This window comes from Stomoxys calcitrans, chromosome 5, assembly GCF_963082655.1.
Source record: "Stomoxys calcitrans chromosome 5, idStoCalc2.1, whole genome shotgun sequence".
In the NCBI taxonomy this organism is placed as follows: domain Eukaryota; kingdom Metazoa; phylum Arthropoda; class Insecta; order Diptera; family Muscidae; genus Stomoxys; species Stomoxys calcitrans.
Genome location: NC_081556.1, coordinates 5541959 through 5556115, shown reverse-complemented (window position 1 = coordinate 5556115; position 14157 = coordinate 5541959). Strand labels below are relative to the sequence as shown.

At 33.9% G+C, this 14157-nt stretch overlaps 2 protein-coding genes across 4 annotated transcripts in view; one reads left to right on the top strand and one right to left on the bottom strand.

Moving 5' to 3' along the window:
* LOC106094686 (synaptojanin-1) overlaps positions 1–14157 on the bottom strand; it is a 78500-nt gene that overhangs the window by 18206 nt on the left and 46137 nt on the right. The window lies entirely within an intron of this gene.
* Positions 871–14157, top strand: part of LOC106094723 (mucin-2) — a 30524-nt gene continuing 17237 nt past the window's right edge. The window contains exon 1 of one of the 3 annotated variants that reach the window (XM_013261967.2): positions 871–1631. In XM_013261967.2, the coding sequence (XP_013117421.2) occupies positions 1478–1631 (154 nt within the window). In that variant the 5' untranslated portion in view covers positions 871–1477. The remainder of the gene's footprint in view (positions 1632–14157) is intronic. The other 2 variants (XM_013261963.2, XM_013261975.2) reach the window with 2 other exon arrangements.

Genomic DNA, 14157 nt, shown 5'->3' with positions numbered 1-14157 from the left:
TAATAGTGACGTTAGAATGTAAGCAGCACAAAACAATGAAAAAAAATCCATATGATTAACAGCAACAACAAACCGGAGACCCATAGCAAGAGACAGCCTTAGTTGTAAAGGTGGGAGACAGTAAGAAAAAAAAAAACAACCGCAAAATAACATCAACAATGACCGACAAGCCTAATAAAATTGACTAAATTATCTATTCTCTATTGACCAAAGCTCAATTGGCCAGAACGAAGAAAATAAAAAGCTAACAACAACTACAGTTCTTGGCACAAATTTCCAATCGAACTTTTTAGAACTGATCTCATTGAATTTGTTTTTCTGAGTATTCGTTTTTTTTTAATATAAAAATTAACATAAGGTGATAACTGCAAAATTGAAAAAAGGATTATTTATTATTATTATTTTCTTTCTTTTTTTTCAAACAAAAGATTTCAAATTGGTTTTATGAATATTTGAGATCACCACAACATTTTGGGGGTTTTTCTGCAGTAAAAATAAAAATTAAATGTTTATTTAAAACATTTTTTGCTTAAACAACTTCATTAATTGTCAATATTTTTCTTATGAGCTGAGGCAGCAGCCAACAGCAACTTCCTTAAAAAGTCAATTGCCAAAAAAACAACAACAACCGCATCATCACACAACTCAGCCAAATGACAATGGAAATGGGGATGACACCGGAGAAGAAGCGTTCGCCACAGCCGCTGTCGACAACGATCAATGAATAACCAAGCATAAATTTAAACGACAATGCAAAGGCAGTGAGTGAGTCAAAAAAAAATTATGAAAAAACTCTAAAGTTAAGAGGTAGAGGTAGAGAGGCTGAGCCAACGGACAGCAGAGTCATCTCCAACAGCAGCACGTTCGCTGTTTATTGTAGTACCCTTACGTTAATCACAGAGTTCACCGCATCAGCCGGGTGACAAGCGAAACAAAACCACACCAGCCAGCCAGGCCAGACGCCATACCCAAAGCAAAAGCGCAAAAGCTACCGCCAGCCAGCCAACCAACAAACCAAACACTTGAAGATGTTTAGAAGCGCGACTTTATTAATTCACTAAACGTATTGCTGCGCTGCGGTACGGACGTAAAGTTTAAACGGTCTCTCTTCTTTAAATCGAAGACGGGAAAACTACTTTTCGCTACAGAAAAAACAAAAATTAATTAAATTTAAAAAATATTTATATAAAGAAACAACAAAATCCAATTTCTTGCCAAACTCTGTGGGTGTTGCAACACGTTTTCAAAAATGTTTATTCATACAATATAAATAATAAATTGTCAATCAAATAGCAAAAAAGCAAAATTCCATGTGTGCCAAAATTTACAAAAATAATAATTAAAAAAATAAATATCTCAAAAAATTATCAAAAGTTAAATAAATATCACGAAATCTTACGAAAACCAACAAACATAGCTGGTAAAGTGCATTTGAAAACAAACACACACACACAAAAGGAAAAATAACCAGCAGACAATGTCTACGCCCTCACAACATCACCACTTTTCAACGAAAGCCCTTTTGCGCAGGCGCAACAACATCAGCAGCTACTGGCTACTGTTCACGTTGGTGCTAATAGCTGCAACCATTTGGAATAACAATGTTGTTTATGGAGCACCAGCAAAACTTGGTATTTGACAAAATGTTTTCTTCTGCCTCATCTTCTTGTTGCTTGTTTTCCTCCTAACTGTCTTTGTGTCCGTCTATCTATCTGTCTGTCTTTGCCTTGTTAACGCTTTTGGATAACTGTTTTTATGAACCCTAAATGGAAAAAAAAACAATTTGCTTATCTTGTATAACTTTTTCTGTGCAAATCTTCAAATCTTTATCTGCATACATACTACGTGTAGCTAGCTGCCTTAGAGATACACTCCGTTTCATTTTGTTTAGGACTTGCTTACAAAATAATGAAATAACCTTTAACACCTTTGATTATTATCTCCACAAACCACACACGCCACTCAGAAAATAGCCAACAGTTCATTATTTTCAATAGGAAAACATGAATAACGTAAGGGTGTAAATTTGTTAAGGCCTGATCTCCGATTTCCTTATCCGAGCATTTACATTAAAGTCAAATTTTTTATTTAATTAAAAAAAAAGTATTTAAACAAATTTAAAATAAGTAAATAATTAAAAAAAATATATTAAATTAAAATTATTAAATTCAAAAAATTTAGTAAAAAAAAGTAAATAATGGAAAAAAAAATAAAAAAATTAAAAAAAAATAAAAAATAAGAAAAAAAAATAATAAGAAAAAATAGTAAATAGAAGGTTTGTCCAATTTAAAATTAAAAAAATGTAAAAATAATTTTTAATTAAAAAAAAATATTTAAATCGGAAAAACACGAGAAAAAATATATAACAAAAAATATTATTATATATAACAATAAAAAAACATTAGATTTAAAATAAAAACAAAAATTGTAAAAAAATTAGAAATAGAATACTTGTCCAATTTAAATCAAAAAAAAAAAAAAAATAAAAAATTATTAATTTTTTCTTAAATCAAAAAAACACGAGAAAAAAAATTATAAAATACATAAATAAAAAAAATTATTAAAGTTAAAATAAAAATTAGAAAAAATAGTAAATAGAAGGTTTGTCCAATTTAAAATTAATTAAAAGAAATATTTTTTTAAATCGAAAAAAACGAAAAAAATATATAAATAAAAAAAAAAATATATAAATAAAAAAAAAATATTATATATAAAAATAAAAAAAAATTAAATTTAAAATAAAAAAAGTTGTAGAAAAATAAAAAAACTAAAAAATTAGAAAAAAATAGTAAATAGAATATTTGTTCAATTTAAAATTAAAATAAAAAAATTTAAAAAAGGGGAGTGGACCCTTCCTCTTATCTAAATTTTCAAAACTCCCAGATCTCGGAGATGGTTGCACTGAAATTTGGTTTGCACACTTATGGTAACCCAAAAACACGAAATTGGTATAAAACTTTGGGGTCAAATAACCGTGGAGGACGCCTTACCCCAAAACCTACTCATTCGTACATGTTTACCGATTGGGAAAATATTTACAAATAACCGTGGAGGACGCCCTACCTCCAAATCCACTTAAACGTACACGTTTAATGATTGGGACAATATTGGTATCAAATGAAGGGTATTTAAGAGAATAGTCAAAGTTGATATAAAAATTTTACCCAAGTGTGGGGGCGCCCGACCCACCGCCAAAAATACATGTTTACTGATTGGGGCAATTTGGGTATAAAATGAAAGGTAATTGGAAGTAGAATACGAGACTTATATAAAAGTTGGGTTAAGTCCCAGGGGGGCCGCCCAACCCCATAAAATACCTCTTCAGTTGAGTTGCCAACGAGCAAATTTGTTATAGAAATTTCCATTTCTGTATGGAATGGCATATTTTCTTACAATTTACTTAGTAGCTGAACGTTGAAAACACTGACATCGAATGAAACTGACAAAAAAAGTCCAACTTCATACTTCATATTTTGCAAATTGCAAATTTTGCCCATGAACATTCCACTAAGGAACAGGGGCAAACTTCTCACATATCAATGAGTGCAGTCCCAGTGCGACACCTCTTTGGAGAGAATTTTTACATGGCATAATACCTCACAAATGTTGCCAGCATTAGGAGGGGAAACCCACCGCGGAAATTTTTTTCTGATAGTCTCGCCAGGATTCGAACCCAGGCGTTCAGCGTCATAGGCGGACATGCTAACCTCTGCGCTACGGTGGCCTCCTATACTAATTTTTATTTCATGATTTTATCTTCTGGCAACGCAACCATAGTCGAATTGCCATCCACAATCGAGTTGCCATCTTAATCTACATGTGCGCACGATGATTGTCTATAAAGTCTCTCTTGCATTATAAAACACTAAAGGAAGACTGTTCTATAACTATGATGTTTTATTCAGATAAAAGTAAAATTAAATCAAATCCTCTAATAAATTGCACTTAAGAATTCAGACAAAAATTGATTACCTTCATTTGAAATGTTTTTCATTAAATTCTAATATTTTTGGTTTTGTGATGCAAATTTCTTGGTTTAAAATCAATTTTGTTTGTTATTCATTTCTTTCTTCTTCGGCTAGACAGTCATTTGTAAAAGGTTAAAATTTAACATAAAATTCCATGTGCCGATTGGTTTAAATATGTAGAAGAAGATTGATTCAATAGAGCAAAAACTGGTTGCCACTTTCGTTGAAAACAGAGATTTTGAATTATTCATACAATTTAAGATTACGTCTTGAAACCAAATAAAAAAAAAGAAAATGATGGCGATTCCATGCCCTACATTACTGCATAGTATATATAGCACAATCGGGTTATATGAGTAAAAATAAATCGATATCGATTCTGTAGAACGGAATCTCTATTTTTTTCTGCCCTTTTAGTATAATCGGTTGAATCACAAGCAATGTATACTTGATCACAACGAAATCAACTATGCAACCCTGTGGGTAACAACTCTGAAATTTGAATATTCCATCAGCTAGACTAGTGACTTTACCTTGCCTAGGCACCAATGTTCTAAGATTTATACAACATAGCATGATGGAATTAAGAAGGTTGGGACACTTGCCCAACAACAACGAAATCAACGATACAACCCTGTGGCCATGGTGGCGCAAATTCCCGCTTGGCTGTCAAATTTCTGGACACTTCCTCATTGACATTTTAGTTTTTATTTGCATTATCAAAAGATTTATGATTAAAATCGTGTAATTAATAAATTAAAACAATTAAAATGTGAAAAAATGTTAAAGTCCACACCAAGCATTTGACGTTCTAGTGGGATTTGGAAACAACTTTGGAGTTGAACAATTCCATCAGCTGGCCAAGTGACCTAACCTTCTTTAGTAAACCCCGCAATCATGACCAGTGTTGCCACTCAAGAAAATTATTTCCTACCAATATTTAAAAAAAAATCCTATCAAACCCGACCAAAACCTACTACCAAATGTTCTACAAGCCAAAAATGCGGTATATGTTTCTGTACACATCATCAAGGAGTTGGCTATTATACCCTACACCATAGGATGGGGGTATTGTAATTTCGTCATTCTGTTTGTAACACCTCGAAATATGCGTCTTAGACCATATATAGTATATATATTCTTGATCGTCATGACATTTTAAGTCGATCTAGCCATGTCCGTCTATCGAAAGCACGCTAACTTTCGAAGGTGAAAAGTTAGGCGCTTGAAATTTTGCGCAAATACTTTTTATTAGTGTAGGTTGGTTGGGATTGTAAATGGGGGTAAACAGCTGAGTAAAATTTTTCACGCGAAGTGCACTATCTGTCAACGAGTTTTGGTTGTGTGTGTTATATTGTAGTTAAGAACTATAACACAAGCAACGAAAAATGGCGAAAACTATTGTAGTAACACACTCATAATCAGAGATGCACTAGTCACAGATTTAGACAGATGGTGAACTCAATAATTTGTTGTTGGGCAACTGCCACTACCTGTAAATGAATATTTGTTGCCTGCAATATAGCGCTTAATGGGGAGTTTACATCGCACATCATTATGGTACTCATCGTTTGTACGTGTTGATTACAGCTTTTGCCAAAAACGGTACATTGACTTTTTTTATATTTTATTTTCCACACTTTTCTTCTATTTTTTAAACTTTGAACTTTTCTTGTTTAAAGGCCAATAACCGAAAAAATCAAATGATTTAAATTTTTTTAGCCATTTTTTAGTCACGCATCATGATGTGCCATGTAAACTTCCCATGAAGAAAACAAAAACCTACTCCGATGGCAGCATCTGCAAATATTTTTATAATGTCTGTCAATGTATGTTTCTAAAGTCCATCTTAATGTTTTTATTAACATCTATGCTTGCATAAAATTCTAATTTGAATTACCTTTTCCTCTGTTTGTATTGATTTAATCATTCAAAAGTTTAATTTCATTAAAAATCGGATATCAAGTTTTTATGGGAACAAAAACTATCACATTATATTCAAGTTTCCAGGGCTTACCAAATCTCCTAAAATCTTGATTTTAATTTTCTTTTATTTTTTGTGCAAAACTGGTGTGATTTTAAGAGCTTTATGTATGTCAACGTTTTGAACATGTGTTTTATAAATGAGATAAGTTAACACTAAAGCGTTTGACATTTATTGACTTTTTCCCATCACAACAAGTTTTCTGAGTTGTTCGGTCAATGGGTTTTTGGAATGAAATCATGAGATGTGTCATAAATATATTAAGCACTAAAATTTATAACTAAGTATAAGTTTAGATGTAGGAAGGTTTGTTCTAAAATGAAAAACATTTTTAAGTAAGATATTGTTGTTGTTGTGGCCACATACTTGCACGAGAGAGTAGCAATTCTTAGCAAGTTCCCTTTGGGGTAGAGCTGGCAAACTATCGATAATCGCAACATATATAGAAGCAATATCAATCCACAGACTAAATAAAAACAAGATTAAAAAAGTCAGTTGGATATCATGGAAGAAATCATTGTACAAAAGGTTTGCCTAATCTAATGAAAATTGCGCCCTCTATAGGCGCAATGCATCATAAAGGATACAGTTAGTGTCGCATCGCTTATTATTGTTTAATTTTGAAAAAATCAACTTTTCCGTTAGAAAAATATCAATCGATATTCAGTCAAAAAATGATCAGACTTGAACAAAAAAATATTCAGACTTGAACCAACATAGGGGTATGGACTGAAAGAGGCCTAGGCAATATGTGAAGAACACAGATTATATAATATAGAGTTTTAGGGATTTTCTTCTGAATTTTTAGGGTGCACAACATACAATCCGATTACTGTTTTAGGTGTAGGACCGAAAGATCCAGGGCAAAGGTATGCCTTATCCCGGACTCTTGTTCTTTTTATACCCTCCATCATAGGATGGGGGTATACTAACTTCCCCATTTCATTTGTAACACATCGAAATATTGGTCTAATGACATTTTATGTCAATCTAGCCATGTCCGTCCGTCCGTCTGTCTGGGGAAAGCACGCTTACTTTCGAAGTAGTAAAGCTGGTCGCTTCAAATTTTGCACAAAAATTTTCTATTAGTGTAGATCGGTTGGGATTGTAAATGGACCATATCGGTCCATGTTCTGATATAGATTCCATATAAATCGATCTCCCGATTTTACTTCTTGAGCCCCTAAGGATGGCAATTTATATCCGCTTTGGATTATCCAGATCGGTAGCCGCCACATAGACTGATCTCTCGATTTAAGGTTTTGGGTGCATAGAAGGTGCAATTATTGTCCGATTTCGCCGAAATTTGGGACATTGAGTTATGATAGGTTCTTCGCCATCCTTCTTCAATTTGGCTCAGATCGGTCCATATTTGGATATAGTTGCCATATAGACCGATCTCTCGATTTAAGGTTTTGAACCCTTAATAAGTGAATTTATTGTCCGATGTCGCCGAAATTTGGGACTGTGAGTTAAGTTAAGCCCCTCGACATATTTGTACAATTGGCCTAGATCGATCAATATTTGCATATAGCTGCCATATAGACCGATCTCTCGATTTAAGGTCTTGGGCCAATTTCGCAGTAATTTGGAACAGGGAGTTGTGTCAAGCCCTTCGACATACCTCTTCAATTTGGCCCAGATCTGTTCAGATATTGATATAGCTGCCATTTAGACTGATCTCTCGAATTAAAGTCTTGGCCCCATAAAAAGCGCATTTATCATCCGATTTCGCTGAAATTTTACACAGTGACTTATGTTAGTCTTTTCGACATCCGTGTCGTATATGCTTTAAATCGGTCTATATTTGGATAAAAGACTAATGTTTTGTTCTAAAAAGTGAACAATGACTTGACCGGTCCAAATCGGACCATATTTCGATATAGCTGCTTTGGGGGCATACATTATGCATTTTTTACAGGATTATGACAAAAGGTCGTTTACATATATGCCCAAGGTTGTGGGTCCCATGACCTCTTTTAGTATCGCTGCAAACTCTTGGTAAAAAAGGCACAGAAAAAGAAAAGATAACCCAACGCCTCGATCTTCCGTACTTCTTCTGCAAGTTTCGAGATATTTTTTTAAATTTAACTATTCACCTATGATATCTCCCTTCCATTGTCAAATATTGAAAATCCCCATGGCCTTGTTTTTCATTTTGCTATTCGAATCCCAAAAGAAAAAACAAATCATTTATTTTTTCTTACTACCACAATTGGTCATTAGGGTTATAAGCTTCTTTTGAAACGGAGTGTAGTTGTTTTTGCGATAATATTTTTTGCCATATTGCTTATTTTTTGTGATGGTATACCGTAGTTAAAAAAAAACAAACATTATTAACTAACAAACTTTGACTTGCACTTACTTATAATAAATTCACTCAAGAAAACATTATTTATTTATTTATTTGTGGCTTTATTTTGTTTTTGCTGACCCCAATGCAATTAACCTACTTGTCCAACTAACTTAAAAAAAACAACAAAATAACCATTATTTCTTAAAAACAAAAACAGCAACAAAACAAAAATATAAACACTTGACAAACTTCAATCAATTCTGTTTTTATTATTTTTGTACTCTTACGTAGTCTGTCTTATTGCATGCAATCCCTTCGTAGTGCCTGCCTTTAGAAAATATGCATCTATGCATCTTTTTTTGTAAGACCACCTTCATAAACCACAAATGTAAGATTTTGAATTATTGCGAATTGAGTAGTCTGTCTGCCTCCTCACAAATTTGTCCATGCACCCATCATGCATTGTGTCCTCAGCAGATTTTAAATGATTATTAAGCTCTGGTTCGATATGATGTGCTGTTGGTGAACAAAAACTTAGACATCGCCATTGGCTGTCATGATAATAAGTTTTTTTTTCTGTTTTTGTTTTATACCCTCGACTGCCGTGTCAAATACATGACCTCAAAGTAGCCGAAAATAAAGTGTTATTATCATGGGCTCTGCTGGGCCGTCAAACCCCTATTCCATGCATCCATATATGCACGTATGCCTGATGTCTGGATAATAATAGTTAATAAGCCATAGGACATTGTTGATGTGTGTTAAACGTGATGTCTATAGAAATCACGAATACTTGAAACAACAAATTGAAGAAGAAAAAAAATCAAAACTTTGTTACTTCCTTAATGTAAGAAATAAGTAAAAATGTGCTTAATTCGGACGGGTTGATACATAAATGCCATGGGTTTTGTTAGCGATTTACAGGCCGATTTTCATGGGAGCTATGTGTATCCAAATATGAACCCACATGGATCAATCTTCAATGGTCTATGGTCAATACTTCAATAAGAATCATCTTTGCAGTATTTAATTAGGCGGACGGACATGGCTAGGTTGTAGAGTTAGTTTGCAATTAGACGGAAGGACATTGCCATTTTTTCCTTTGTGATACCACAGGAGGCCAACGTGGTGCAAAGGTTAGCATGTCCACTGAGCGTCGGGGTTGGAATCCTTAAAGGAATGTTCATGGGCAAATTTGCCATACCAAAGTAACAAGAAAAGAATATACCCTCCGCCAGGTGAGACAAGCCCTTCCAAAAAATGAGAGCCTTAAGTGGAACTTCTTCTGCCAGGTAGTAAGAAAACCACACCCGTATATGTTTAACTAGCATATTCCCGGTCGCTTTGCTGCCCCCGATGGTATACCCAATATCAAGGTGTAACTGTATCGCAATTTTAAGAGCTTAAGCTCAATCCGTAAATAAAGTACCATTTTTGTACGTTTTAGTACCTAAATGTACAAATTTCAAAAAAATCTTCTAGTCATCCGGTACATGATGCCTGGATGTAACTGTTTTCCTAATTTCAGAGCTGAAGGTCAATTCCTAAAGAATGTAACATTTTGAACGTTTTAGTAACTAAATGTACAAATTTCATAAAAAAAAATCTTCCAATCTTCCCGGTGCATAGGGCCACGGATGTAACTGTATCCCAAACTTCAGCTATGTACAGTTTCGTATCAAAAAATCTTCTGCCAAGATGTACTTGCATCCCAAATTTCAGAACTGTACCTCAGTCTGAAAAGAAAGTACAATTTTGTACGGTTTAGTACCAAAATGTACAAATAACCAAAAAAAACTTGTAGTCGCCTGATACATACTGCCAAGATGTATCTGTGTCCCAAATTTCAGAGCTAAATGTATAAAGAAAGTACCTAATAGTACCAATTAAAGTACTTAAGAGCGTTTTCTTCTACTCCTGGTAAGTTTTCACCATTTCGTATTTGGTACAACTTATCGTACTTATGTCTACGATCTACGATCATACCAAATTACAACATTTAACCCGACTCCATTCACTGTAAAAGTAAATAAGCTATTTCGTACTATTTAGTACTTTTTGGTACCAAAATGTACGATTTGTGAAAAATTACATAGTCAGCCTTATTGAGCTCGTTGAACTAGAGCTCTGAAATTAAAAATGTAGGTTCAACAAGGCTGACTAAGTGATTTTTTCACAAATCGCACATTTGGTACGACAAAGTACTAAATAGTACGAAATAGCTTATTAAATTTTACAGTAACTCGAGCTCTGAAATTTAACATGTAGGTTCAACTAGGCTGATTGCTTTTTTCACAAATCGTACATTTTGGTACTAAACATACGCTTTTCCCGTTTCCAGTACCATTTCCCATAATTTTTCTATCTTTCCCCTTTATTTAGCAACAACAATCATTTATGCCAAATTTCAAAGTTCCAGCTCTACCCGTGTATTTCGGTACTTCTTGGTATTTTTAGTACCTAAATATCCAAAAACTCATTTTATCTCCCAATTTATGTTGCCTTAGTGTACCTAAGTACCAAAACTCAAATCTCTAGCTTAATTAACAAAAAAGGTACCAAAAACTATCAATTGTACCAATATTTCTCCCACTTCTGGTACGATTTTGGGAAATTTTTGTCACCAAGTCTTAGTTTTTCGAAAGGTTAATTAGAGCCCAAAATCTTGGCTTGGCAAGCATTCACCATTTCGTACTTTTGGTACTTTTTAGTACCTAAACGTACGAATATCATAAAATCCCGTCTTATCATGCACCTACGACCCAAGACCCACATTCGTTCCAAGTTTCATGATTCTAGATTTAGCTATTTGGACTGGGCGTGACTGATCAACAGTCTTTCAGCCATGCAACTCTTCTATAAAGAGTAATTTTTTAGCAATTATCTTCTTGCCAACACTGGTTTAAAAAGATTACGCACGTTACGTGTTTTGTTTCGCTGTCAAACATCTTCAATTTGGTCTATAATTTAACCATGAATCGTCTTGCAAACGAATTGAATTATTGAATTTTATTATCAAAATGCCTGCTCTGTTAAGAAAGTTCATCGCGCGCTTATTCCATAGAGCGACGAAGCTCATGTTTGGCTCAATGGGTTCTTAAATAAGAAGAATTATCGATTTTGGAGTGAAGATCAGCCAGAAGCATTGCAAGAGCTATCAATGCATTCAGAAAACGTCACAGTTTGGTGCGGTTTATGGGCTGGTGGCTTCATTGGACCGTACTTCTTCAAAGTTGATGCCCATCGTAACGTAACTGTGAATGGTGAGCGCTACCTTGAGACGATATCCTACTTTTTTTTTCCCAAAATACAAGAGCTTGACTGGCATGACATGTGGTTTCAACAAGACGGTTCCATGTCACACAGAACGCGGAGCAATGGACTTATTGAGAGGCGAGTTCGGTGGATATTTTATTTCACGCTCGAGAACGGTCAACTGGCCGCCTAGGTCGTGCAATTTAACGCCTTTAGACTGTTTCTTGTGGGGTTATGTTAAAGCTCGTGTCTATACAGACAAGCCCGCTTCAATTGACGCAATAGAAGACAACATGGAGGCATTTATTCGTGAGATACCGGAAAGAATATGCCAAAATTGAACTAAGCGGATGGATCATTTGAGGCGCAGTCACGGTCAACATTTACATGGAATAATTTTCAAGCAATAAATTATATGACTATCGATTTAAATAAAGATTTCGTGCATTTTTTTAAATTATATGTTTTTTGTTTGAAAAACTTTCCTATAGCCATTAAAAAATCACTCTTTATATATAGGTTTTCTCTTCATTGATAACTGTGAGACCTACTTCTGCAGAAATCAGACGACTTGTCATTATGAACGCAATGAGTATAATTCGGCTCTAGCCAATGATAGTAAAGCGACAGACCCCCTTAAATAGGAGCGTTCACAGCCCACAAATTTTGGGACCATCTGTCATCTTTGGCCCTTTAAGCCTTATGTCGAAGAATTCGTTTGCATGAGGCATACCCACAGTTCCCCTGGTATATGTCAGTACACCAGATGGTGTCATCCTCAGTATGGCTGTGATGAAGGGACAAGCCATATCTCTATATATGACTGACTGATTGCTGACTCACTTACTGGTTAACGCCTAGCCCAAACGGCTTAAGCCAGAATCATGAAATTTCGCATGAATGTTGGTCATAGGCACGGAATAACCCATATTTTTAAGAAATTCGTACAATTAGCTATTAAAACAATACAAAAAGAAAATGGCTAAATCCAGCAAATTATTGTTGCTTCTTACTTAATTAAGCACCAGTTATTTGTATGAATGAATGCAATGGCCTATTATGAGAGCAGTCAAAAGGTAAGAGTGTGAGAACAGTTAGATTGAGAGAGGGATTGAGTATGAGCAGATCATAATTACTGCAATGGTGTTGAATATGGAAGATGAGAGTAGGGGAGGTATTAAATATGCTAGAGATAGAATAGGCTTTGCCATGGCGGTGTTGTGGAAGAAGAAGGATTAAATCAAATTGTTGTTGCTTTGAATTTTTATGCTAATTTTTCCTAGAAATCTTCCATTTAAATGCAAGTCTCGTGTAACCTATAAAAACTGCTTATTTGTTAATCTGTTAGGCCTAAAGTGTATGCCCGTCCATGAACTTTTTTTTTAAGGAAGATTTATTCAGGGATAAACGTCGTTAAACGTCTTCCGCGGTCTATACATGCATACAGTTGGCGTCAAAATATAGTGTATAAAGAAATTGTTTCAATAGAGTTTTTATTTCAGCTTATTATTTCAGTTATTTTAGTTCTCTACTTTAAGCTAAAATTAACAACTTTGAACACTTGTTTACGCACACATAAATAAATGCTTTTGTTTACCTTATTTTAACGCTCACTGTATTCGTCGCACATGTGCAAAATCACTGCCAAAAGTTTGTTTTTTGGGCTTGTGTTTCAAATTTTTAATTACAACCATTTAAAAGGTGTTACTTGATATTTAAGATTACCAAGATGATAATGTTGGCTATCTATCGTTCATCTTCGTACCATGTATCAATTTGGGTTTTTTTTTTCATACGCCGAACTTGACTTCCTTGTGACTTAAACAACGTAGAAAAAAAACAAAACATGGTAAAACACATGAAACTCACAGGCACATACATCTACATATACATGTGTATGTACACTCAACTAAACACTTACTCTCTACAGCCGTCTATTGTCAGTAGGAGTCATGACAGTCATGCTATCGATGCCCAATGCAAAACAGAATTTATTGACACGAGTCATTGACTTTTAACCATGTTTAAAAGATTCCACAACTATACTATACAAGATAAAATCACGATTTTTCACAATTTTCATGTCTTTTTTAATGAAGACTGAAATTAAAAATTTGAAAATTGAAATTCTAGTTAATCGAAGCCCATTTTAGACTCTAATATGTATTTACAAAATTCACCTTGAAATTTAATTAGAGGACAATTTGCAACTTTATAAATAGAATGGCTTATGCCTTTTCTATTATTTAGAAATGTTTATTTTGTTTATTATTTATTTAAAAATGTTAATTTTGTTTTTTTAGGTATAGCTCTTGTTGTTGAGAGCATGCTCTTATATAAACTCATCGGGGAATTCCTTTAGAAATTATTCACTCAAAATTACGTCTTAATTAAATTGTTAAGATATTACTTTTTTGTTTGTTTAAGAATGTTATCGAATTTCTTATTGCAAAGCGATAAATATATTTGTTTTTACGAAATTAATTACATATCCAGTAGCAAAAATTTATTCATAAAAAGTTAAAAATATAATGGTGGTAATGTTTGTTTTTATACCCACTACCGTAGGATAGGGGGTATATTCATTTAGTCATTCCGTTTACAACACATCGAAATATCAATTTCCGACCCGACAAAGTATATCGTTGAAAAAT